General features: G+C 40.2%; 1 protein-coding gene across 9 annotated transcripts in view; it reads left to right on the forward strand.

The window, feature by feature from the left end:
• Positions 1 to 24,043, forward strand: part of dph6 (diphthamine biosynthesis 6) — a 304,120-nt gene that overhangs the window by 139,282 nt on the left and 140,795 nt on the right. For 7 of the 9 annotated variants that reach the window (XR_006312826.1, XM_043698016.1, XM_043698019.1 and 4 more), the window contains exons 9-11: positions 11,594 to 11,738; positions 17,488 to 17,610; positions 19,599 to 19,728. Coding sequence is in view for 8 of the 9 variants with exons in the window: in XM_043698016.1 (XP_043553951.1) it covers positions 11,594 to 11,738; positions 17,488 to 17,610; positions 19,599 to 19,728 (398 nt within the window). In the remaining variant the exon portion in view is untranslated. Of the gene's footprint in view, positions 1 to 11,593; positions 11,739 to 17,487; positions 17,611 to 19,578; positions 19,729 to 24,043 lie in introns of those variants that run through there. The other 2 variants (XM_043698024.1, XM_043698023.1) reach the window with 2 other exon arrangements.

Here is a 24,043-nt window from a genome sequence, read left to right on the forward strand (position 1 = left end):
TTTCCCCCCCTCCCTATTCTTTTTAAATGTTCTAAACCCTGGAACATCCAGCAACCATTCATGCCCCTGAGAAGCCAACGTCTCTGTTATGGCCACAACATCATTGCGCCACGTACTGATCCATGCTCTAAGCTCATCACTTTTATTCCTGATACTCCTTGCATTAAAGCAAGCACACTTTAACCGATCCCTTGGTTCTTTCCGAGGAAATTCCTTCCCACTGGCTGCGCTACCTCTTGCTATTGCCTTATCTTCACCAACTCTCACCACCGGTATATAGCTCAGGTTCCCACCCCCCTGCCGTATTAGTTTAAACCCTCCTGAGCAACTCGAACAAACCTTCCACCCAGGACATTGGTCCCTTTCCAGTTCAGGTGCAACCTGTCCTTCATGTACGGTGTCCTTCTGGCTGTCAGGCAGGGACACGACCAGTGCACCACAAAACACCTGTCCACACTAGTTATACTCTTCTGTCTTCAGTATTAACTTGTATTAATTGATAATGACATCCTCTCCTCATTAGTAGTAGCTCATATTGCTTATTGATTAATTATCATTGTGACAAAAAATAAATTATCAAAGTCAGGCATGTGAGTGCTGGATGGTTAATGACCGATAGAGGGCAGGTACTGGCTCTGGTATTCATTAATTTTTCAGGTTACAGTGTGAAAACACGATAAATATAGCACTTTTTGGAGATTACTCCAGTGAATCTCAGACCACTTAAATGATATTTATCAGTTTATTTTAATAGTTCACGTCCCTTTTATTGGACATGTTCATAGATAGGACCATAGAAAATGGCATGTAAAGTTGTAATTTTTGTTTTATATTTTGCTTTATAAAATTTAAAGTTGAGGAAGTTTTAAATTTCACTAGTTCTCTGTAGTACTGAAGGAAAAAAGCAATATTTTTTGTATTTTCTGCATTTTCCCAAAGCATTGCATTGCAAATGAACTGTTGTTAAAATTGTAATCACTTATTTTTATGTTGGTAAATTGAACAACTAACTTATGCACAACAAAATTGCACATACTACAATTAGATAAACTATTGATTAGTCTGTTGTTGATGAAGTTCATTGAGGATACGTTTGGTCTCGATGCCATGAGAAATTCCCTTGTCCTTATCTCATGCGTACCTTGGGACCCTTTTTGTCTCCCACCTGAGAAGGCTGATGAAACCGCTGTTTAAAATCTCACACTAAAAGTATACTTTCAGCTTTGCAGCACATTCTCAGTCTGCACTGCAGTCATTCATGACCTCAATTCTCCTCTGTTTTGCATTTCCTTAAATAAATGGTAAGAGCTTAACTAGTGTCTAACAACACAGGCAATCTGAAGGGAGCCCGTTCTACAGATAGAATGCCTCAAATCTGGCTGTCTAAAAACTGGCTTTGTCTGAAAACCAGGCATTTTTGTAATCTTCCATGTATCAATTTACATAGGGTATTTTTTTTAAATCTCACCTGAACTGGACCACAGCAATAGTAACTACTTTCTGCAGTGTTGGAGCTCTTTGGTATATGATTTGTAGATTGAAACGCTTAGTGCTTAGAAGGAACTTTGGTTTGGGAGCTGTGGAAGGTTGAAACATTCTATGCAAGACATTAAATGTAATGAACAAATTGAACACTTGGCAGTAATTCCCGTGCCTCACATTAACCTACCATTCCTGCTCCATTTAAATGGGTATTCACATGGTCAGGGCATCATCATTACATGATAGCTTCACTATTAAAATTTATAAAGAAATTTGCAGTTTATGCTAAGTCTCATTTTTCGGGTGATGGTGGAGCATGTTTAACCCACATCGAAATAAATGCATTCCAAATTTCAACCTCTTGGAAAGTGACAATTATCTGATGGTAAGTTTGGTCAATGAGATCACATGACATGGGGGCAAAAGAAAGCCATGAAGACATGGAGTCTGCTCTGCTATTCATTGAAATTACAGCTGTTCTGATAACCCTCAACTCCACTTTCCTGCTTTTTTTCCCAAACTGTCAATTCCCTTTATGATTAAAAACCTGTGTATCTCAGCATTCAACATACTTAGTGACCCAGCCTTGATAACCCTCTGTGATAAAGAACTAGAGTCATAGAGATGTACAGCATCGAAACAGACCCTTTGGTCCAACTTGTCAGTGCCGACAAGATATCCCAACCCAATCTAGTCCCACCTGCCAGCACCTGACCCATATCCCTCCAAACCCTTCCTATTCATATACCCATCCAGATGCCTTTTAAATATTGCAATTGTACTAGCCTCCATCACTTTCTCTGGCAGCTCATTTCATACACGTACCACCCTCTGCATGCCCCTTAGGTCTGTTTTAGATCTTTCCCCTCTCACCCTAAAGCTATGCCCTCTAGTTCTGGACTACCCCCAGGAAAAGACTTTGTCTATTTATCCATGCCCTCATGATTTTATAAACCTCGATAAGGTCACCCCCTCAGCCTCTGATACTCCAGGGAAAACAACCATATTCAACCTCTCCTTATAGCTCAAATCCTCCAACCTTGGCAACATCCTTGTAAATCTTTTCTGAAACCTTTCAACTTTCACAACATGCTTTGGATAAGAAGGAGACCAGAATTGCACGCAGTATTCCAACAGTTGTCTAACCAATGTCCTATACAGCCACAACATGACCTCCCAATTCCTGTACTCAACACTCTGACCAATAAAGGAAAGCATACCAAACGACTTCTTCACTATCCTGTCTATCTGCAATTCTATTTTCAAGGAGATATGAACCTGCACTCAAGGTCTCCTTGTTCAGCAACACTCCCTAGGACCTTACCATTAAGTGTATAAGTCCTGTTAAGATTTGCTTTCCCAAATGTCATGCATTTATCTAAATTAAGCTCCATCTGATCAAGATCCCATTGTAATCTGAGGTAACCCTTCCTTGCTATCAACTACACCCCCAATTTTGGTGTAATCTGCAAGCTTACTAACTTTACCTCTTATGTTCACACACAAATCATTTATATAAATGACGAAAAGTAGTGGACCCAGCACCGATCCTTGTGGCAGTCCACTGGTCATAGGCCTCCAGTCTGAAAAACAACCCTCCACCACCATCCTCTGTCTTCTACCTTTGAGCCAGTTCTATATCCAAATGGCTAGTTCTCCCTGTATTCCATGAGATCTAACCTTGCTAACGAGTCTCCCATGGAGAACCTTGTTGAATGCCTTACTGAAGTCCAAATAGATCACATCCACCATTCTGCCTCATCAATCCTCTTTGTTACTTCTTCAAAAAACTCAATCAAGTTTGTGAGACATGATTTCCCACACACAAAGCCATGTTGTTTATCCCTAATCAGTCCTTGCCTTTCCAAATACATGTACATCCTGTCCCTCAAGATTCCCTCCAACAACGTGCCCACCACCAATGTCAGGCTCACTGGTCTATAGTTCCCTGGCTTGTCCTTACCACCTTTCTTAAACAGTGGCACCACGTTAACCAACCTCCAGTCTTCCGGCACCTCACATTGAATATCAGTGATAAAAATGTCTCAGCAAGGGTCCCAGCAGTCACTTTCCTAGCTTCCCACAGAGGGTCCTGCGAATGTATCCACTTTTATGTTTTTCAAGACATCTAGCACTTCCTCCTCTGTAATATGGACATTTTTCAAAATGTCACCATCTATTTCCCTACATTCTGTATCTTCCATAGTATACACTATGTAAACACTGATGCAAAATAACTCATTTCGTGTTTCCCCCATCCCCTGTGGCTCCACACAAAGGATGCCTATTCTCTCCCTAGTTACCCTTTTGTCCTTAATGTATTTGTAAAAACCGTTTGGATTCTCCTTAACTATTTGCCAAAGCTAACTCATGTCCCCTTTTGCCCGACTGATTTCCCTCTTAAGTATACTCCTACTGCCTTTGTACTCTTCTAAGGATTCATTCAATCTATCTTGTCTATATCTGACATATGCTTCCTTTCTTTTCTTAACCAAGCCCTCAACTTAGATTAGATTAGATTAGATTAGATTAGATTACTTACAGTGTGGAAACAGGCCCTTCGGCCCACCAAACCCTCAATTTCTTTAGTCATCCAGCATTCCCTATATCTACCAGCCTTTCCTTTCACCCTAACAGGAACATACTGTCTCTGGATTCTTGTTATCTCATTTCTGAAGGCTTCCCATTTTCCAGCAGTCCATTTTCCTGTGAACTTCTGCCCCCAGTCAGCTTTTGAAAGTTCTTGCCTCATATTGTCAAAATTGGCCTTCCTTCAATTTAGAACTTCAACTTTTAGATCTGGTCTATCCTTTTCCATCACTATTTTAAAACTAATAGAATTATGGTCGCTGGCCCCAAAGTGCTCCCCCACTGACACCTCTGTCACCTGCCCTGCCTTATTTCCAAGAGTAGGTCAAGCTTTGCATCTTCTCTAGTAGGTACATCCACATACTGAATCAGAAAATTGTCTTGTACACACTTAACAAACCCTTAACATATGGCAGTTCCAGTTTATGTTTGGAAAGGTAAAATCCCTTACATAACCACCCTATTATTCTTACAGATAACTGAGATCTCCTTCCAAATTTTTTTCTCAATTTCCCACTGACTCTTAGTGGGAATAGGAAAATTCCAGTAAGGTGATCATCACTTTCTTATTTCTCATTTCAACCCAAATAACTTCACTGGATGTATTTCCGGGAATATTCTCCCTCAGTATAACTGTAATGCTATCCTTTATCAAAAGCACCACTCCTCCTCCTCTCTTGCCTCCCTTTCTATCCTTCCTGTAGCATTTGTATCCCGGAACATTAAACTGCCAGTCCTATCCATCCCTGAGCCACGTTTCTGTAATTGCTATGATATCCCAGTCCCGTGTTCCTAACCATGCCCTGAGTTCATTTGCCTTCCCAGTTAGGCCTCTTGCATTGAAAGAAGTGCACCTTAATTTATCAGTCCTACCTTGTTCTCTGCTTTGTCCCTGCCTGCCCTGACTGACTCACTTCTGTTCTCAACTGCACGAGTCTCAGATTGATCTCCTTCCTCACTATCTCCCTGGGGTCCCCCACCACCACCTATGCACGCACGCACGCGCGCGCATACACACATACACACACACACACAAAACTAGTTTAACTCCTCCTGAGCAGCTGTAGCAAATTTCCCTGCCAGTATATTAGTCCCCTTCCAATTCAGGTGCAATCTGTCCTTCTTGTACAGGTCACTTCTACTCCATAAGAGATTCCAATGATCCAAAAATGTAAATCCTCCTCCCAAATACCAGCTCCTCAGCCATGCATTCATCTGCTCTATCCTCTTATTCTTACCCTCACTAGCTCGCAGCACCGGGAGTAATCCAGAAATTACTCCTTTTTAAATTCCTGCCTAACTCTCTACATTCTCCCTTCAGAATCTCATCCTTTGCCCTTCCTATCCCATTGATTCCAATGTGTACAATGAATTCCCTCTCCCCCTTGAGAAGATTCTCTAACCACAGATTACCGAGAACTTCCTCCTCTGTCCTGAATTCCAGCTTTAAATATTGAATACAAACTTTAAAAAATGAAACAAAATCTGCAGTATTGGAGGGAAAGCTGACTCAAGTGACTTCTCAGCTTTATTAAAGTTTCTCTGCTTTAACATAATACCAGTAGTTTGTTTCAACTATTTTTCAGACTCATTTTTAGAAGGGACTGTTCGTGCCTGTAAATAGAGCAATTTGGTAGAAATAATCAAGACATATGCTGTTTGCATAGGAATTATGGAGCATTAGACTAAGGTTTTGTTAATGATCTAGTTGACTTCCATGTCAACTTGTATCAGTTACCACCGCTTTTCTCTTTAATTGGAGAAATTGTCAGACAAGGGGCAGCATGGTGCTTAACGTGGGGCACAGTGGCTCAGTGGTTAGCACTCCTACCTCACAATACCAGGGACCTGAGTTTGATTCCAGCTTTTCGTGGAGTTTGTATATTCCCCTCATGTCTGCATGGTTTCGGCCAGGTACTCCAACTTCCTCCCAAAGTCCAAAGATGTGTAGGTTAGATGGATTGGGCATGGCAAATTGCCCAGTCGTGTTCAGGGATGTGGAAGCAAGGTGGCCTAGCCATGGTAAATGCAGGCTTACAGGTTGGACCTGGGTGGCAAGCTCTTTAGAGCGTCAGTGTGGACTCAGTAAGCCAAATGATCTCTTTAAGTACTGTATGAATTTTAAGACTAAGGTTGTCATTTGTCATTTCTGTTGGTTGTTCCAGTTGTTAAGCCATTTGACACTAGCTATTCCATGAACAAGGCTAATATGGGAAAAGGGCTCATAAACCTTTCCTATTAATAATGTCAAAATGTTTAGGGCAGGAGAAAGATGCTTGTCCATCTGGCTTATCCTTCCAAACCTTCCTTTAATTGCATCAGCTGTTCTGGAACTAATGCCCAGTGGATTATCTTTCTGTTACATTAGGAGACTGCATTTCTTTTCTTTGTTGAAAATAAATGACTGTTTAAGTTGCAAGGTTTTTATCATTTCGGTGGCTAGCTAGAGATATCTTCTACTTAGACATAGCGATTATATCCTCACTATACCACATTCCATTTAAATTCTGTCATTCTGTTATCGTACTTGACTGGGCTCCTCACCCATCTGAAAATGTGAAGTCACAAGATTACTTATTGCTCAGCCCTACTTTCCTTCGATCCTAGAAAAGCTTCATTAATGTGGTTTGAGACATTTCTCTTAGCTGGGAATGTCCCCAGAATTAACATTTTGAGATTGTAAGCTAGGAGGGGGAGTTTTCTTGGTTCAGTAATATATAAGTCAGTGCGGTAGCCCCCTGTTCAGGACTGTATTATCGGTCACTAAGTTGAGGCCCCTATTGTTGGAACTGGCATTGTTGTGGAAAAAAAGATGCTTTGAACTGAAAGAGTATATTAACCTGCTCAATGTTATTGATGTTTGAGACTTTATTGCAAAAAGTTTATTACTAAGTATCCAAGGGGTATTCTGGGTGAACCACTTGAGTTTTTCCAGACTGTAATCGTGGAATCGTCTTAAATTTTTTAGGCCGTGGGTGAATTAGTTAGACAAAAAATGGAGCTGCTTTCAGTGTTTCTACGGCTGTTTCACCTCTGCCATTTAAAGTATGGCATTATTGTTGGACAGAATCATATTCGTCAATGTTAAGGGCCAGTTGTTCAACATCATTGCACATATCTGAGCTAATTATCAATGGAGGTGAGATGTTCCGCAAGTCACACAGAGAAATGTGGCAATCGTGCCAGAAGTGCTGTCCACTGGCAGAACCTTCTGGAATTAAAGATTCTGGCACTGTCTGATCTCTTGTCAGGAAGGAGCAACTGGAGGACCAGTAGCTGGAGTGATGCAGTGCAGACTTGTATCTATCCAGTACACCCTGAGGGTCTGCAATTAAAGGCCAGCCTGACACCATTTCAGATGTTGCAAGCCAAGCGCATCCTCTCTGCCAGTCATCCCAGAAGCTCAGAAATGTTTTCTGACTGTAGCTCACTGATACTGTCCTTCAAACACTGCTGCGGGATTGTAACCTCGCTATGGGGGCCCAACAAAAATCTGATTGTCATTTTTCCATGGCTATGGGCTGCCATGAACTGCCAGGTCCCGCACCCTCGGGGTCTGCTGCACACACGCATTCACCTGCACTGCATCACCCTAGCCTTTGATCCTCAGGAATGAAGGTATGGAGACAGGGAGCTGGGGAACTTGGATCCCACTCCTGGTGCGCTTTCCTCACATGATGACAGGGCAGTGCCCAGAGGTACCCAGCAGAGGAGGAGCCATTAACATAGCCTCTTTGAGACTCCTGTCAAGACACTCCAGCAGTGACCAAGCCCTCTACCTCCAACTCTGCCCCTCACCCCAACCTTTGGAAGTTGAAGCTGAGCAGTGTCCAATTGGCTCTAGCAAGGAGATCCTCCACAAAACCTGAGGGTTAGGAGAGCGTGTTGAAAGCTATGTGTGTGTGGTATGTACACTGTTTTTCCCTAGAAGCCAGGGAAGAGCGGCCCACCTGCATTATATCAATTCCATCCATGCTTTCCGTGCTTTACTGTGTTTACTCACCCAGTCCCACCTTACAAATACTCTTCACAATTCTCCTTTCCAATTCCCCCTCAACCCTCAGGGTTGGGAGAGCAAGAAAGAAACCAAAAACTTTTTAGGGCACTGTATATAAAGTCTTGCATTTCTATCATTTGATTGTTTTTGCAATACATGTGTGTGAGTCTCTGTCTAGCTTTAAATATAACTGTCCCAGCATGATGCCTAACTTCATGTCCGTTCAGGAAGCAAAATGAACGAGTTGTATACAGCTGACACCATTCTCACGTTAGCCCTATTCTCTGCACTTGCTAGTATGGAGACACAGGACTGACCATGACTCACTATCCCAGGCTGCAAATACACGGAACCCCAGATCAAGAACACACTGAGCAAAATCCTGAGAATGGCTAGCCCCCTGGATTCATATTGGAGGCTGGCCTGGTCCCCCTGACTGTCAGGTACCTTCATGGACGTCAGAGAGGTCTAGTCCCTAAGACTTTGAGGCATGACTGCTAGCTTACTATGTGCACAGTGTGCTTGCCACATAAGCTGCTGGCGTGAGATTGATGTCGCATGCGGCAGTCCAGCAAGATGTCTGCCCTCTTGATTGAGCTGTTACCTGCAAGTCCAGCTGGCCGAGATATGTGACTGTGCTAATAGGCAAGACAGTGAAGCTTTGAGCATCCAGGTAAGTGCTAAGAGAGCAAATGAACAATCCTGATATGTAGCCTGGTCCATGAGCAGCCAGAACAGGGTGTCAGACCCTGCACATGCAGTGGCCTTGCAGCTACCTCTCAGTGCCAAGGGTTAGGATTTTAAAAATAGGCAGGTTTTGATGCAACTGTGTTGGTAATGCTGCTTCTGAAGTACTGTGTATGGTTCGGGTCCTTGGATTTAAGAAAGGGTGCAGTGATATTGAAGATAGCTCAAAAAAGGCTTACTGAGCTGATTCCTGGGATGAAGGGTTGACTGATCAAGGATGGCGAAGCTGGTTAAGCCTTTTTTCATTAGACTGTAGAAAAATGAATATTTGGAATTCTCTACCCCAGAGAGTTCTGGAGGTGAGAAAACTGAAAGTATTTAAAGAGGAGGTAGATAGATTTTTGAATTATTGAGGAATTGGGGGCTATAAGGAGCTGGCATGAAAATGGAGTTGAGGCTATGAGCTTATAGAAGGGTGGGCCAGGTTCAAGGGACTAAATGACCTACCCTTGTATCTGTTTATGTTCTTATGTAAGGTATCACAATTCACTCTCTTATTTGTTTGTTTGACTGTTGAAATTTTGGGTACTTTAGCCATGAAAAGGGCTTTACTTAGTCTGATTGCTTAAATTTGAACACGATCTCTTATCATCCACACCCTGCGTCATGTGTAGTATTTTGATCCCTGATGAGTATATCAAACTTATGTTACAGACCGACCAGAGACAAATAATTTTATTTCATTCCCGATGAAGGGCTTGTGCCTGAAACGTCGATTCTCCTGCCCCTCGGATGCTGCCCGACCTGCAGTGCTTTTCTAGCACCACACTTTTTGACACCAATAATTTTTGATTTCTTTGAAATAGAAAAAGCGTGAGATCTCTGGTACTCAATAAGAGAATAATTCCACACAAATCCATGTGATTGAAGGAACAAATTAAATATTATATAAAGATAGAATTGCAGAACAATCTGATGTATACAGCATAGTGTGTAACATTAGGATTCATGTGAGGTAATTATTGATTACCGTACAAACTGACATTGAAAGGCCAAGGAACTGTACATTAAATGTCCAATGCATTCAAAACAGATATCACCCAGATGCAAATGGAACTGTAGGCAACCAAAGTTCAATAAAACATGTCTTGTGTTACAAGGCATTCTAGTTCTTTACTTTTGAAGATCTAGTTTTGGACTTCTTTCAAAAGCCGTTCCATCACAGACTGCCTCAAAGAGTACTCACATCCAGGTAGTTCCACCTCTTCCCCTGAGACTGTATTCCACTGGATTCCTAAGACTAAGCAGTAGCATCTATCCATAAGGACAATTTCAGATCTTTCACAGAGAGTATACAATTCTCCGGGGGCTTTTGTGAGCTCCAATGTTTCTCAAATGTATCAACCAAATACTTCCTTTACCATATTGCCAGTGGCACTGCACTATCAATGGCTTCCAAGGAATTCTCCTACCATAACTGCCTGGAGGCTGCTAACAGAAACACTTGTGCTGCCTTGTCACTTCCTGTGCTTCAGTACTCTCCCTGTATCAAGCTGAAAAGTAAGTGCTGAAACGGTTTAAAATAACATGGCCTCAAGTCCATGTGCTTCAGTTGAATTTATCCCATTTTCTACTATTAAATTTCAATTTCCAAATCTACAATTTGTATACTAAAAATGACTTATGAATTAGATATTTGCAGCAGTGGGTCAATGGAAACATGAATTTAAACTTCAAATGCAGCATTACAAAATTTAGCTTTTTCATGTCATAGAATCATAGAATCCTCCAGTGCAGATAAAGGCTTTTCGACCCATCAAAATTGCACTGACCCTCTGAAGAGCAATCCCAACCAGACCCCACATCCACCTAGTCAGCACATCCCTGGACACTAAAGGACAATTGGCATGTCCAGTCCACTTAGCCTGCACATCTATGCATTGCAGGAGGAAACCAGAGCACCCAGTGGAAACCTACGCTGACTCAGGCAGAATATACAAACTCCAAGAGATATCCCATTTTAGTATTTTCTTGTATTGACTAAACCACATAGGTCTGAGTGACATTTTTCAACAATGTATGAACTCAACTGGGACAAGTTGTTTTAATTTTATTTTCTAAAGCAGTATCTGTATTTAGCTCAAATACTCCATATGTTACAATATGTATATTGTACAAAATTACTATGGACAACTTTCTGATATTTTATAGGTATTTCTCAAGCTAGACAGAATCGAAGAAGATTGATAAGGAATCTCGTATTACAATCTTTGCAGACGTTTGCAATTATAACAATGCAACATAGTTCTTTAATTTTGCAGACATGTTGAGTGCACAACACATGGAGTCAACATTTCTGCAAATTTCGAAATGTCAACATTTTAAAACTATGTTGTATGAAAAAGACACGTTATAATTTCTGGAATTTGGACAAATTCTAAACCCATATAAACCACGGGACCAATTTTAATTCTGCTTCCAGGCAGAAAGCAGGCAGGAAGGAAGTATTTTTATGGTTTCCTGTGAAACAGGAGGTGAAGGAGTGCTCCCCAAGGGAGCAGTGGCCCTCCTCCCCTGTACTCCTCTTATTGGATTTCTCTTTCAGGACACTTACTTGGGTAGTTAGCTTGGTTCCTCTGCATCAGCCTGCTGCTGCTTGATTTTAATGGCTCAGCAATCATTTCCCTCAAACCTCTGGCCCGAATGTTCAGGAAAATGAAAGCAGTATATCAATGGTGCCCTGCTGTTAAAATTAGCTTTGCTAAAATTAAGCCCAGTATAGTTCTGTGTATTTTGTGAAGAGGTAGTTAACTTTTAACTTTTTTCTTTCTATTGCAGATACCAGCCAACATAGCATTTGCTGAAAGGAAGCCCTGTTTGTCTTGCTGTGATCAGGAGAGTAGTGCAGAAAAAGAGGACAATAGAGACATGTCAAAACCACAGATCACTTGGAATCTCACCTCAAGTAGTTTATCTGATGTTGGTGAGTTTATGACTCATCTGTACCAGCAAATTGGTGCATAATAAATAGGCAATCAAGAAAATGCATTAGTTATATGGTTTCATGTGGAATCATAGGATGTCACAGCACAGAAACATGCATTTGGCCCATCATTCCTGTGCTGGCTCTTTGAAAGAGTTGTCCAATTTTGTCCTGTTCCCCAGCTTTTCCCATAGCTCAGCAAATTTAACCCCTTCAAGAATTTGTCTAATCACCTTTGAAAGTTCCTATAGAATTTGATAGCACCATTCTTTAAGACAAAATCATTGCAGATCATAACCCTACATCTAGAGACATTTCTCATTTGTCCTCTAGTTCTTCTGACAATGATTTTAAATCTGATTAGTGACCATTCAATCACTGGAAATAATTTAGCTTTATTTACATTGCCACTATGCTTCATGATTTTACACAGTTTTCCAGGGCTTTATTATAACTTTCTTGTTATGCACTCTTTGTGTCTATTATTGAAGCTGAATGCCTTTCTTGCAGCGTCCTCAACTTGTCCTGCTATCTTCAAGTATTTAAATACCTACACACCCAGGTCACTCTGATCCTGTTGCCTCTTTAAAATGTTACCATCTGGTTTATACTGCCTCTCCTTATTCATTTTACCAAAACATATCCCTGGTATCATCCTCCATAAAAGGTAGAAACCTAAATAGAGTAGGAGTTAACTATTTGATGTATTGCACCTTTTAATATAACTATGGATGTTTTTCTGGCTCGACCTTTCTCCACACTCCTCACAACTCTCGAATCCTTGAGGGATCAAAAATCTATCTATCCCAATCTTGAATATATTAATCTATGAAACATCAATAATCCTCTTGGGTAGAAAATTCTGAAGGTTTGCAACTCTATAACTGAAGAAATTTGTTTTCATCTCCACTCTAAATCACCTCCTTCGTCCTGATGAGAGTGTGGTGCTGGAAAAGCACAGCAGTCAGGCAGCATCCGAGGAGCAGGAGAATCGACGTTTTGGATAAAAGCTTTCTCCTTAGCCCTGATGCTGTACGCTCCCCTATTCTGGATTCCCCAGTCAGAGGAAGCATCCTCTGTAGCTCCCTGATCAAGCACCTTCAAAATCTTGCGGGTTTCAATCAGATCATCTCTTATTCTTCTAAACCAAAGAGTATAGGCCCAGTTTGCTCAGCCTCTCAACATAGGACTGCTCTGTCATCCCTGGGGACAAATTCGTGAACCTTCACTGTACTACCTCTAATGCAGCATATCCTTCCTTAAAAATGGAGACCAGATCGAGCCATAGTTCTCCATGTAAGGTCTTCTTAAGGCCTTATACTATTGTAACTGTGTCATGCGATGATGTCTGTTCCCAGGGCAGTAAACACCAACGTGCCATTTACCTTCCTAATTGCCTGTTTTACCTGCATCATAATTTACTTGGACCCTTGTAATGCCTACATCTGAATCTCTGAATATCAACATCATAAACCTTTCAAAGAATTCTGTTTATCTATTTGTATTACCAAACCAAATAGCTTAACACTTTCCAACATAAAACTTAAGCTGCTACCTTGCTGTCCACTCACTTGTCTATAACATTTTACAGTGTCTTTGTCCTTGCACAGGTTACATTTCAAGCTAAATTGGGCTACAATTTGTGGTCTTTTCATCATAATCATTAATGTAAATTGTAAATAGCTGAGACCCAGTCCTGACCCTTGTAGCACTCCACTTGTCATAGCTGTCAATTTGAAAATACAGCATTTAGCCTTACACTTTGCTTCCTGTCTGTTAATCAGTCTTTATCCATGCTAAAATAATATTATAACTCCTTGAGTCCCTATCTTATACTTATACAACACTTACTTCATTGAATACCTGATCAAGGCTTCAACATTCTTGCTGAAGAGTCCATAGTTGTACATAATAACTCCAGCTGATGCTGAACTGTGGATTTACAGTTTAGTATAACATCTTGCTTTTGTATTTAACATTGCTATTTACAAACTCAAGTACAGTCAGTTCTGCTTTAATGTGGCAGTTCCGTTCTCATACAATACCGTGTTATAAGAAAATCGCGTGGTAGCAGCACCAGTTAAACTAATGGGGCCAGAATTGTATCATAGCCAATATATGCTTTAAACCTGAATGCTTTGGAAACAGTGTCCCCAATTCATCAATAATGTAATAGTGAATTTGTCTTAACAAAACACTTGTTATAGCAGAACGGACAGTATCCCAACAGCTTGCTTACGTGCCTTCTTAACTTATTCTTCCATTTTCATAAATTTGTAAATGTACACTTCCAGGCACTCTTGCAACAACCTCAAAAAGGTGCCATTTAGATGTGTTGCTTCTCCCAGTCCCTTCACACTTATCCACATTAACCTGCAGCTGTCACATGCATGTCCATTCCATTAGTCCAACTGTGACCTACTCAATAAACTCAAGGAATACATTTTACAAATAACCATGGGTGCAATTTTTTCCCTTCCTGGAGGTGATAAGAGACGTGGCAAGATGTCAGATAATTATACGAGTTGGACTGGAGAAAAGCTCAACCCTCTCTTGCCACCTCTGCAATTAAGTGCAGGGCAAGAAGGTCCATGATGATTTTCTTGACTTGCCAGCAATTGAGGCCCTTATGTTGTCAATTAATATCCACGTAGGGGCCTCAACATTTACCTGGTCACCATGACAGGCAAGAAGGGTAGTTAGTTTCTCGATGGAGAAACCATGACAATCTGTGTGGTGGGTTGGTGAGAGGGGGAGACATGTTAGTCACCACACAACACAGTTAGAAATAATATGGAAAAATTCTGCTCCGTTTACATTTGATAAGAATTACATGGAAGAAATTTACAAATGCATCGGGAGCCGATGGTTTAGTGGTATCATCACAAGACAATTAACCCAGAAACTCAGCTAATGTCCTGGGGACCTGGGTTTGAATCCCATCATGGCAGATGGTGGAATTTGAATTTAATAATAATCTGGACTTGAGAATCTATTGATAACCATTGTCGATTGTCGGAAAAACCCATCTGGTTCACTAATGCCCTTCAGGGAAGGAAACCTGCCATCCTCACCTTGTCTGAGTCCTGACACACAGCAATGTGGTTGAATCTTAACTGCCCTCTGAAGAACTGCCTTCCTGAAGAAGGGCCTGTGCCCGAAACGTCGAATCTCCAGTTCCCTGGATGCTGCCTGACCTGCTGTGCTGTTCCAGCAATAAAGTTTCAACTGCCCTCTGAAATGGCCTAGCAAGCCCCTCAGTTCAAAGGCAACTAGGAATGGGCAAAAAATTCTGGCCAAACAGCGACCTCCACATCTCATAAGTGAATTTAGAAAAAAAATAATAATTGCAGGGATTTTTGTGGAAAGGTGGGAAAAAATGTTGCATTTGGTAAATGAGTAACAGCACAGACTGTAGAACATCTTTTCAGAAAAACATGGCATCTGACTACATTTCACTTAAAGTTCAAATACAGACCCCAGAATTTTACTTTTTAAATATTGTCACAATCGAAAGTAGTATGTTAATTTCCAAATGCATTACAAATATATCATGTGTATGTAATATGTGTAATTGGTCAGCATGATGGCTAAGTGGTTAGCATTGCTCCCTCATAGTGCCAGAGAGCTGGGTTCACTTCCAGCCCCAGGTGAATGTGTGGAGTTTGCGTATTCTCTCTGTGTCTGCATGGTTTCAGCTGGGTGCTCCGGTTTCCTCCCACAGTCCAAAGATATGCAGGTTAGGTGGATTGGCCATGCTAAATTACTCCATAGTGTCCAGGAATGTGCAGGCTAAGTCGTTCAGCTGTGCTAAATGCAGGTTTGTGGGGATAAGGTGGGGTGGTGGGGGAGTGGGATGCTTTTTGGATAGTTGATGGGCCAAATGGCCTCTTTCTGCACTGCAGGGATTCTATGATTTTATTTTATGATTCTGTGTATTAATACAATATATCCATATGTTGTTGTCTATAACTTCATAAAAATTTAAGAGGAGGAATGGGGAATAGCTTTGCCAGTAGAAATTGGAAGCTGTCATTATACAATAGATTCCACTTGCTTAAAAAAAGGTTTTTCAGGTGGCGCTGTATGACGTGGCTCCGAGCTCGATCCATAAGTTGGCATTTAATTCCTGATGGATCACAATTTAGCTGGTTTCACAATGAAAGCAATGGGTGTTTAAGCCCTAAGTGTGCAATGAGGGGAAAAATCAGCTAGAATTCTTGCAAGCAAGTCTTGCTGCAAAGTAAGCACGTGCAGGAATTGGGCAGGGGCAGGATGAGGGCTCAGCTGTGATTGACCCCAGAGCTCAAAGGAGCCTGCTAGTAGTCAATGTTGAGTTCTCACTTGATGCACGACTGGAGGGGTTCCGGTGCCCATGGTTTGATGCAGTTTAAATCTTCTAAGAAAGGACCTGTCAATGAGGTTTTATTTAAACAAAGTATAGAAAGCATGAAGTTTCACATTTCGTAAAGAGTTATTTCCCCATTTTTAAGAAAATGATTATTAGAAGCGTTTAATTTTTTACAACATGTATATTGTAGCAACATTTTTGTTGGTTTTGTTGCTAAGATTGCATGCTAATTCTTGAACTTGTTTGAAGTGTTCAGTTGCATTGCATATTGTACACAGGTTAGATTACATTGCATTTTATTTCAATACTTTCATGACATGTGAGTGTCATTGGCACGGCCAACATCATTGCCTGCCCCTATTGCCTTCAAGAATGTGGTGGTGAGGCACGTTCTTAAGCCACTCAAATCCATGGGTTGCACTGTTAGAAAGGGAATTCCAGGAGTTTTATCTCACACTTCTGAAGGAATGGCAATATATTTCAAAGTTGATGTATGGCTTGGAGATTAACTTGCAGGTGAGTGGTTCCCATGTATCCACTGCCCTCACTCTTCAAAATGGTAAATGCTGCCATTGTGTATCAGTGGTGGAGAGTAAATTTTGGAGTTGGTGGATGAGATGTAATCACGCAGACTGATTTGTCCTAATAGCATTAAGCTTCATGAGTGTTGTAATGGCTAATTTCATCAAGGTATCTGAAGAGTAATCCCTCATACTTGTGCCTTGTCAATGGTGGACAAGCTGTGGGGAATCCAGAGGTAAGTTGCATGCAGCAGAATTCCCAGTCTGACTCTTGTAAACTATTCAGATGGCTGGTCAAGTTCAGTTTCTCGTCAGGGTGATTTAGTGATGATATACTGTCAAATATGAAAGGACGATTGTTATGTTCTCTCTTGTTGGAGATGGTCATTGCCTGACACTTGTGTGGATAACCATTACTTACTAAATGGTAAGGCATGAAACATGGCCAATAAGGCAGATGCATTTTGTTGACCATTATTGGTACCAGTGCTCAAGATGCTTATATACTGTACTACTTATTTTAGACTGTTTTACATAAATAGGTTAGCACCTTCAAGTCCTAAAGCTCCCTTAAAATAAGAACTTAGTTATAATAGAACTGTTTCACAATGCAGTTTTAGTAAATTAATTGCACAGCTCCAAAAACCATCTTTGTAGAGTAGTCATCATTTGTTTCCAGTCATTGCATGTTGTCAGTTAGTATGTGTGTAACACTGAGCATGTACATAGACTTTGAAATTGCTGCTTCGGGTTTTTCAATTCTGAGATGGGGTCTTTCTTAGTTTGAAATGATTTCCAATGTTGAATGACAGAAGAATTCACCATTCTGCATATATTTGCTCGATACTCTATGAATTTGTCATTTATTTTCTTTCAGACATGTTGAATCATTGGTCTGGGAGCACAAAAAATGGGTACCAGTGGATTAGCGCAACACATTTTCCCATGGAAGGGAAAAACATTAATGATGCAACAAAGCAGACATTCTCCCTACTTCAAGGTATTTCCTTTATCCTTTCTCCTTTCTCATTTCAGTGTTGTGCTTCCACTCAGTCTCAGATGTTAAAATAATTTGTTATTTCAGCAAAATAAACCCTAAACAACTTTCCACCTACATGAGGCATTGTTCTGTAAAATATCACTGTCCTCATCATCACAACAATACGTTGGTGCCATTGACTAAGATACAAATTTGACCCTTTGTTTGTGAAACATGGTCTATGCAGCCTATTTTTCTTGATGTAGTAATGTGTGTGACAATGATAGATATTTGGAAAACTTCAGCCAAAGCATAATACAATATATCCAAATTGAATTTCTCTCTGTTGTTGTAAATTGAACAATCAATGTTATCCTAATCACATTTTGGGATTTAGAGTAAAAATTGTTAACTTGTAGAGTCATAACAGGACGAAAGGAAACAATTCACTTTTCATGGTTCTCTGTAAAGCAATCCAGTCCCTCCCATTCCCTTACTGTATCACCGTAACCTTAGGAAGGATCTGAGAGTTCAGAGGAGGCTTCCAGTGATAGAAAGTCATAGCTACATTATTAGGTTGATGAAGCTGGGATTGTTTTTCTTGATGCAAAGGAGATTGAGGGAAGATTTGGTAAAGGTATCTCAGATTAGAAGAATATGTACCCATTCGTTACTGGTACAAGATTAGCAGACAGAAATTTTAAGTTTTGGGCAAGGATGCAGACAGGATTTGAGAAAGAGCTTTGTTTACAGATTCAGTGGGAAATTGGAGGAAATATATTTGGAATGGATCAAGTGAATGGGACTGACTGTTTTTTTCCGAGAAGAGCTGGCGTAGAGTCCATGGACCTTGTGACCTTCTTTTGTACTGCAAGTAACTATTGGTCTATAACATCACGATCTGTTTTATGCTTTTGTGAGCATTATTACCCAACTGTTCTTGTGCAGACATTTGATCTACTTGGTTCACTACATTCCCCGACACCAGATTCAACAAAGCCTCCCTTCTAGTTGAACCAAGAGCAAATTGGTAAAGCAAGTTTCTTGGACACAGTTCACAATTTTTCCCCTCCTTACCCTTAACTCTAACATTATCCCCATCGACACTGAGTTGCGAAGTCATTCAGTAGTACCACTCTGTATTCGTGCAAAGCGCAGTGATTTTCCTGCAGATTATCTCTCTCTTTCCCTTTCCTTCTCTCTCATTGCCTCCTCCTCCTCTTCTCCTCCCCACTAACTCACAACCTCAGAATTGCTAAAACGTAGAATGAGGTCACTTGATCCATCTCCTCTGATCCTCTGAGAATTTTGGCTCAGTACCTTTCTCCAGCTTTTTTGCATAATGTTACACATGGCTTCTGTTTAAATAATCATCTTCTGTCTTCTTGAATGCCTCAGTTGAACCTGTCTCCTCCACATTTCCACGCAGTGCATTCCAGACTCTAACTGCTCGCTGTGTGAAAGAAAATGTCCTCATCTCTCCCTCATTCTGTCTCTCAAACAGATCCATGAATATAAAGCACCAGTAAGTCACCATTTGAAACCACATTTCATTATTGTCACTCTATCATATTCTCACACGTCTATTTCAACTTGTAGCTTGACAAATTATTCATCACACTTCGGGCATTTATTTACATGCATTCTAAACATATCTTTGTACTCCTTGAAGTCCTTCTTACTCCAAAAAAAACTGACAAAGTAAAACTAGCATGCTATGGTGGCACAGAATGCTTATCAAGAATTACTAAACTGACATTTACAGTATGATGGTTTATATGAAATAAAGATGAATATTGTCATAAATATGTTCCACATTTGCGGCAGATTTCTTCAATGGCAGTGTTCACTTATCTAAATAAATGTTTAACATCAATGTAGAATTGAGTAGCACTCTTTCTAAATCAGAATAGAAAGAGAAAATAAATTTAATGATAAGAGTTCCTTCAGAATATATTATTATAAAACTTTGACTATTTTGGTTGAAAGCTGATTGCCTTGCGTTCTAGCGGAGTTGGCAACGAAAGAGTACGAGTTATCAGACATCATTCTGCTTCATCTGTATGTGAAGAACATGAGAGATTTTGGAATCATAAACTCAATCTATGAGTCCTACTTCAATCTAAATCCACCTGCAAGGTAATATATTCATTAAATGTTATAAGCCCTTTTGACTGCTTTGTTTTACTGTTTCGTACACATGACCATTCTTAGCTTGCAGAAATATTTAGCAAGGTGAGAGAAGGAAAAATATGTACTGGGTTACTGGGTGAATTCCACAAATTAGAAAACAGAATATTAAATTATATGTAGTAGTTTTCAAGAGCTATTCAAAAGATCAAAGTTCACTGAACTACTGTCACAAGAGAAGAACAAGGATTGTCAGAGTGCCAATAGTAATTCTTGATCCTGTCCTACCGAAAGAGGAGTACAATATTTCACTTAATGGGCTTTATCAAACAAAGTGTACTATATTCTGCCCTTATTACTGCCATGATCTGACAGGAGAAATCTGCCAACATTTCCATTGTTTATTTTACAATTTTTAAGTGATCTGATCATGCTTCTTAAATAATTTCATCTGCTTAATCACTCTTCAAAGCAAATAGAGCCATGTTCATCTTTGGAGGTATTTGATAAGGTTCTGATGGATATGCAGGAGTGATTGCTGCAGATAAGACCATTTATTAGTATCCATCTGAACCTGTATTCATTGTCATTTCAAACATTTTGGAATCCATATGTGTCTAGAAAGTCTGTTCTGGAAAGAAGATACTTTTTTTTTCAGGAAATCTAGTTTTCTCCCTAACATTGAATCAGAGGGGATTAATAATAACGGAGCTGTGCATTGAATTTTAATTTAATGAAAATTTGTCAGTGCATCACTTCTTTTTTTAATAGCCTTTCACAGCATATGGCTATCACTTGTTAGCCTCGTATTTATGGTCCACTGCAAAGTATTCTTGGGAAGGTTGCAGTGAACCACCACCTTCAACCGCTGACATCCATGTAGCATAGTGGTATTCAGTCTTGTTAAGGAGAGAGTCCCAAGATTTTGACCCAGTAACAGTGAAAGAACACTGGTAAAATCCAAGTAGGAATGCTTTAATGCTGTTAATGAGAACTTGCAGATGGTAGCGCTCCCATACACAAGGTAACATCCCAAAGATCTTAAGGATGATGTTAAATGGTTACCAAGTTATGAGAACAGGGCTAACCCACCTAGCCGACATGTCCCTGGACAGTACAGGGATGAGCATGGCCAATCCACTTAACCTGCACATCTTTTGACTGTGGGAGGAAACTGGAACACCCGTTAGAAACCCACGTAGACTTTAGGGGAGGGGGAGTATGCAAATTCCACACAGTCATCCGAGGCTGCAATCAAACCTGGATTCTTTGCTCTGTGAGGCAGTGGTGCTAACCACTCTGCTGCCCTGTACACAGTGACAGCAAATCTGTACAACATACACAAAGCATTCAGAAACTTGTTCTGTTATAATCCTAAAAGATCATACAACACCAGAACTTGCATGCCTTCATCAATTTAGCCCTGATCTCTCCCAGTTATATTTCCTGTGTTTGAATTTACTTTCCTGGTCACACCACCTACTGATAAGCTGACAAAGAAAGAGGCTTCAATATTTTCACAAAATAGTTGATATTTGAATGTGCATTGTTTCCTCCTTACTATAAGACCATAAGAAATAGAAACATGAATTGCTCATTCGGCCCCTTGAGCCTGCTTCACCATTCAGTAGGATCATTTGATCCAACATTCCTCATATTCATTTTCCTAAACTTTACCCAAAACTCTTGATTCCCTTACCGATCAATAATCTATCTATATTAGCTTTAAACACAGACAAGGATTCTGCCCCAACAGCTCGCTGAGGCAAGGGGTTCCAAAAACTGTCATACCCTGAGAAAAGAAATTTGTCCTCATCTCCATCTAATCTTTGTTCATAAGACAATCCTTCCATAACAGGGATCATCCTAGTGAACATCTCTGAACTGCTGCGATCGAAATGATATTTTTCCTTAAATAAGGGGACCAAAACTGCTCACAATACTCCAGATGTAGTCTCACCAGCACTCTGTACAGTTGCAGTATGTCTTCCTTATTCTGATACACCAGCCCCCTTGAAATAAGGGCCAACATTCCATTAGCCTTCCTGCTTACCTGCTGCATCTGTGTGCTGGCTTTCTGTGTTTCATACACAAGTATACCCAAGTCCCATAATTTTGCAGTTTCTGCAATTTTTCTCAATTTAAATACTATTCTGTTCTTTTTTCCCACGTCGTACTTCATTTGCCAATTTTTAAAGAGAGGTATTAAATGAGTGGGCACAGAGTTGGCAAATGATGTATAATGTGAGTAAATATGGAAGGGAAAATTTTGAAAGAGAGAGAAAAAGAATGATGGCCCTTGTTTCAAGGTGTTTGGAATGTCAGAGTAGGGAAGTCTTATTGCAGTCATACAAGGTACTGGTGAGACTACATCTGTAGTATGGTGAGTAGTTTTAGTTCCATTATTTAAAGGGAGTTCAGAAATCCCTAGAAGATCCCTGGCATGGCCGGATTGTCTTATGAGCAAAGGTTAAACAGTTTGGGCCTCTATTCATTGGAATTCAGAAGGAAGAGATGTGATCTCATTGAAACATATAGGATTCTTAAGGGGCTTGATAGGTATTTGCTGAGAGGATGTTTCCCCCTCCTGGCAGAGTCTCGGGCCAGAGGGCATAGTCTCGGAATAAAGGGGTGCCAATGTATGACTGAGGAATTTCTTGTCTGAGAGGGATGTGAGTCTTTGCAACTCCATGCCTCAGAGAGCTGTGGGGTCAGAATCCTTGTCTATATTTAAGGCTGAGATAGATTCTTGATCAGTAGAGGAATCAAGGATTACAGACGTGCAGGAAAGTGGAAGTGAGAAGTGTCAAATGGTCCATGATCCAATCGGATACCTGAACAGCCTACTCCTGTCGCTATTTCTTAAGGTTTTATGAGAAGATTGTGGTGATTTGTCAGTAAGTGTGGTCTAAATTTGTGATCACGATGCAATCCATGACTTCAGAGTGCAGAATGTGGTTTGTGATCAAGTAGCGAGCTTTGATCCTTGATCAGAATGTCAGCATAGATTTGTGGCGAGATGAGGATTGCAAATGTAAGCACTGCTTTAAGATATGACAATGAGATTTGATTTGTGATGTGGGTTTGTACTCTGATTTATGTTTGCCCTCTAGTCACTGATTTTACTAAGGGTGTTATGCCAGATTTGGTTAGAAACTGGGCTGTGATATGTAATGTGAAGATTGTCTTTGTTTTGCAATCCTAATATCGACCATGGTTTGTGATGAGAGTTTGTCTGATTTCTGACCAGAATTTGGTTCTGATTTGCAACTGAAATTTGAAAGCTTTTAAAGGAAACAGGTGGAGTAGATATGAAGAAACTGTTTCCACTAGCTGGGAAGTCTTGAAGGGGGCATAGTCAGAAAATTGGAGCCAATGTTTCTGAAGTGAAATTAGAAAATATTTCTTCATTCAAAAGGTGGTTTGAATTTGGAACCCTCATCCACAGGTGGCGATTGATTTTAGATCTGTTGTTCATTTTTGAATAAAGTTTGATAGCTTTTTCTTATCCAAGTTTATGGGGGCAAAGGTTGGTTGTATGAGGTATATCACAGATCAACCACGATCTCACTTAATGACTGAACAGGTTTGAGGAGCTATATACCTCCAGTTCCAGTTTTACTAAATTAATTTATGACGTTGAAACCTGCATTACAAAAGCCAAATACTACAGTTGCTGGAAAGGTGAAATAAAAACAAAAAATAGGAACAGTAATCAACCCGAAATTTTAACACACTGTCTTTACCGATGCTGCTTGATATGTTGAGTATTTCCAACACTTTCTATTTTTATTCTCTGACAGTGTATGGGTTAAGAAAAAAAAGGGGCTAGGAGTGGCCTTTAAAAGGTAGCATTTTGTCGAAAAAATGGGGATTTCTTTTGACCTCTGCTAGAGAAACCGCTTAATCGAGTGTTTGTATCTTTGCCTAGCTGTATAATTTGATCTAAACATCTCAACAGAGCTGATTGATTTAACCCTACCTTCTGCAGAGTACAGTAATAAATACGTACATTTGTCTTCTGGTTATATCCATAAACCACCTCAAGGCATTACTGAATTGTCCTTTCCTCCTTTTATGATCAAGAATTTAGTTTGAGGTACAAAATAATTTTGACTTGAATATTTTTTAGAATTCTACTGCAAATTAATCTGTTTGATCTCAATCCAAGCCAGCTACTTCTGAGGTGCTTTACTGCAATTGAACCCCTGCCAGTGTATGTGAGCTACAATGTAAATTGAGGTGCTAACCTGTTTCTTTCTCTTTTTAACTATCACTTCCTTTAACGTTAACATCCAATCACTCTTTCTCCCATAATATTATT

The sequence above is a fragment of the Chiloscyllium plagiosum genome, chromosome 10 (genome assembly GCF_004010195.1).
Source record: "Chiloscyllium plagiosum isolate BGI_BamShark_2017 chromosome 10, ASM401019v2, whole genome shotgun sequence".
In the NCBI taxonomy this organism is placed as follows: domain Eukaryota; kingdom Metazoa; phylum Chordata; class Chondrichthyes; order Orectolobiformes; family Hemiscylliidae; genus Chiloscyllium; species Chiloscyllium plagiosum.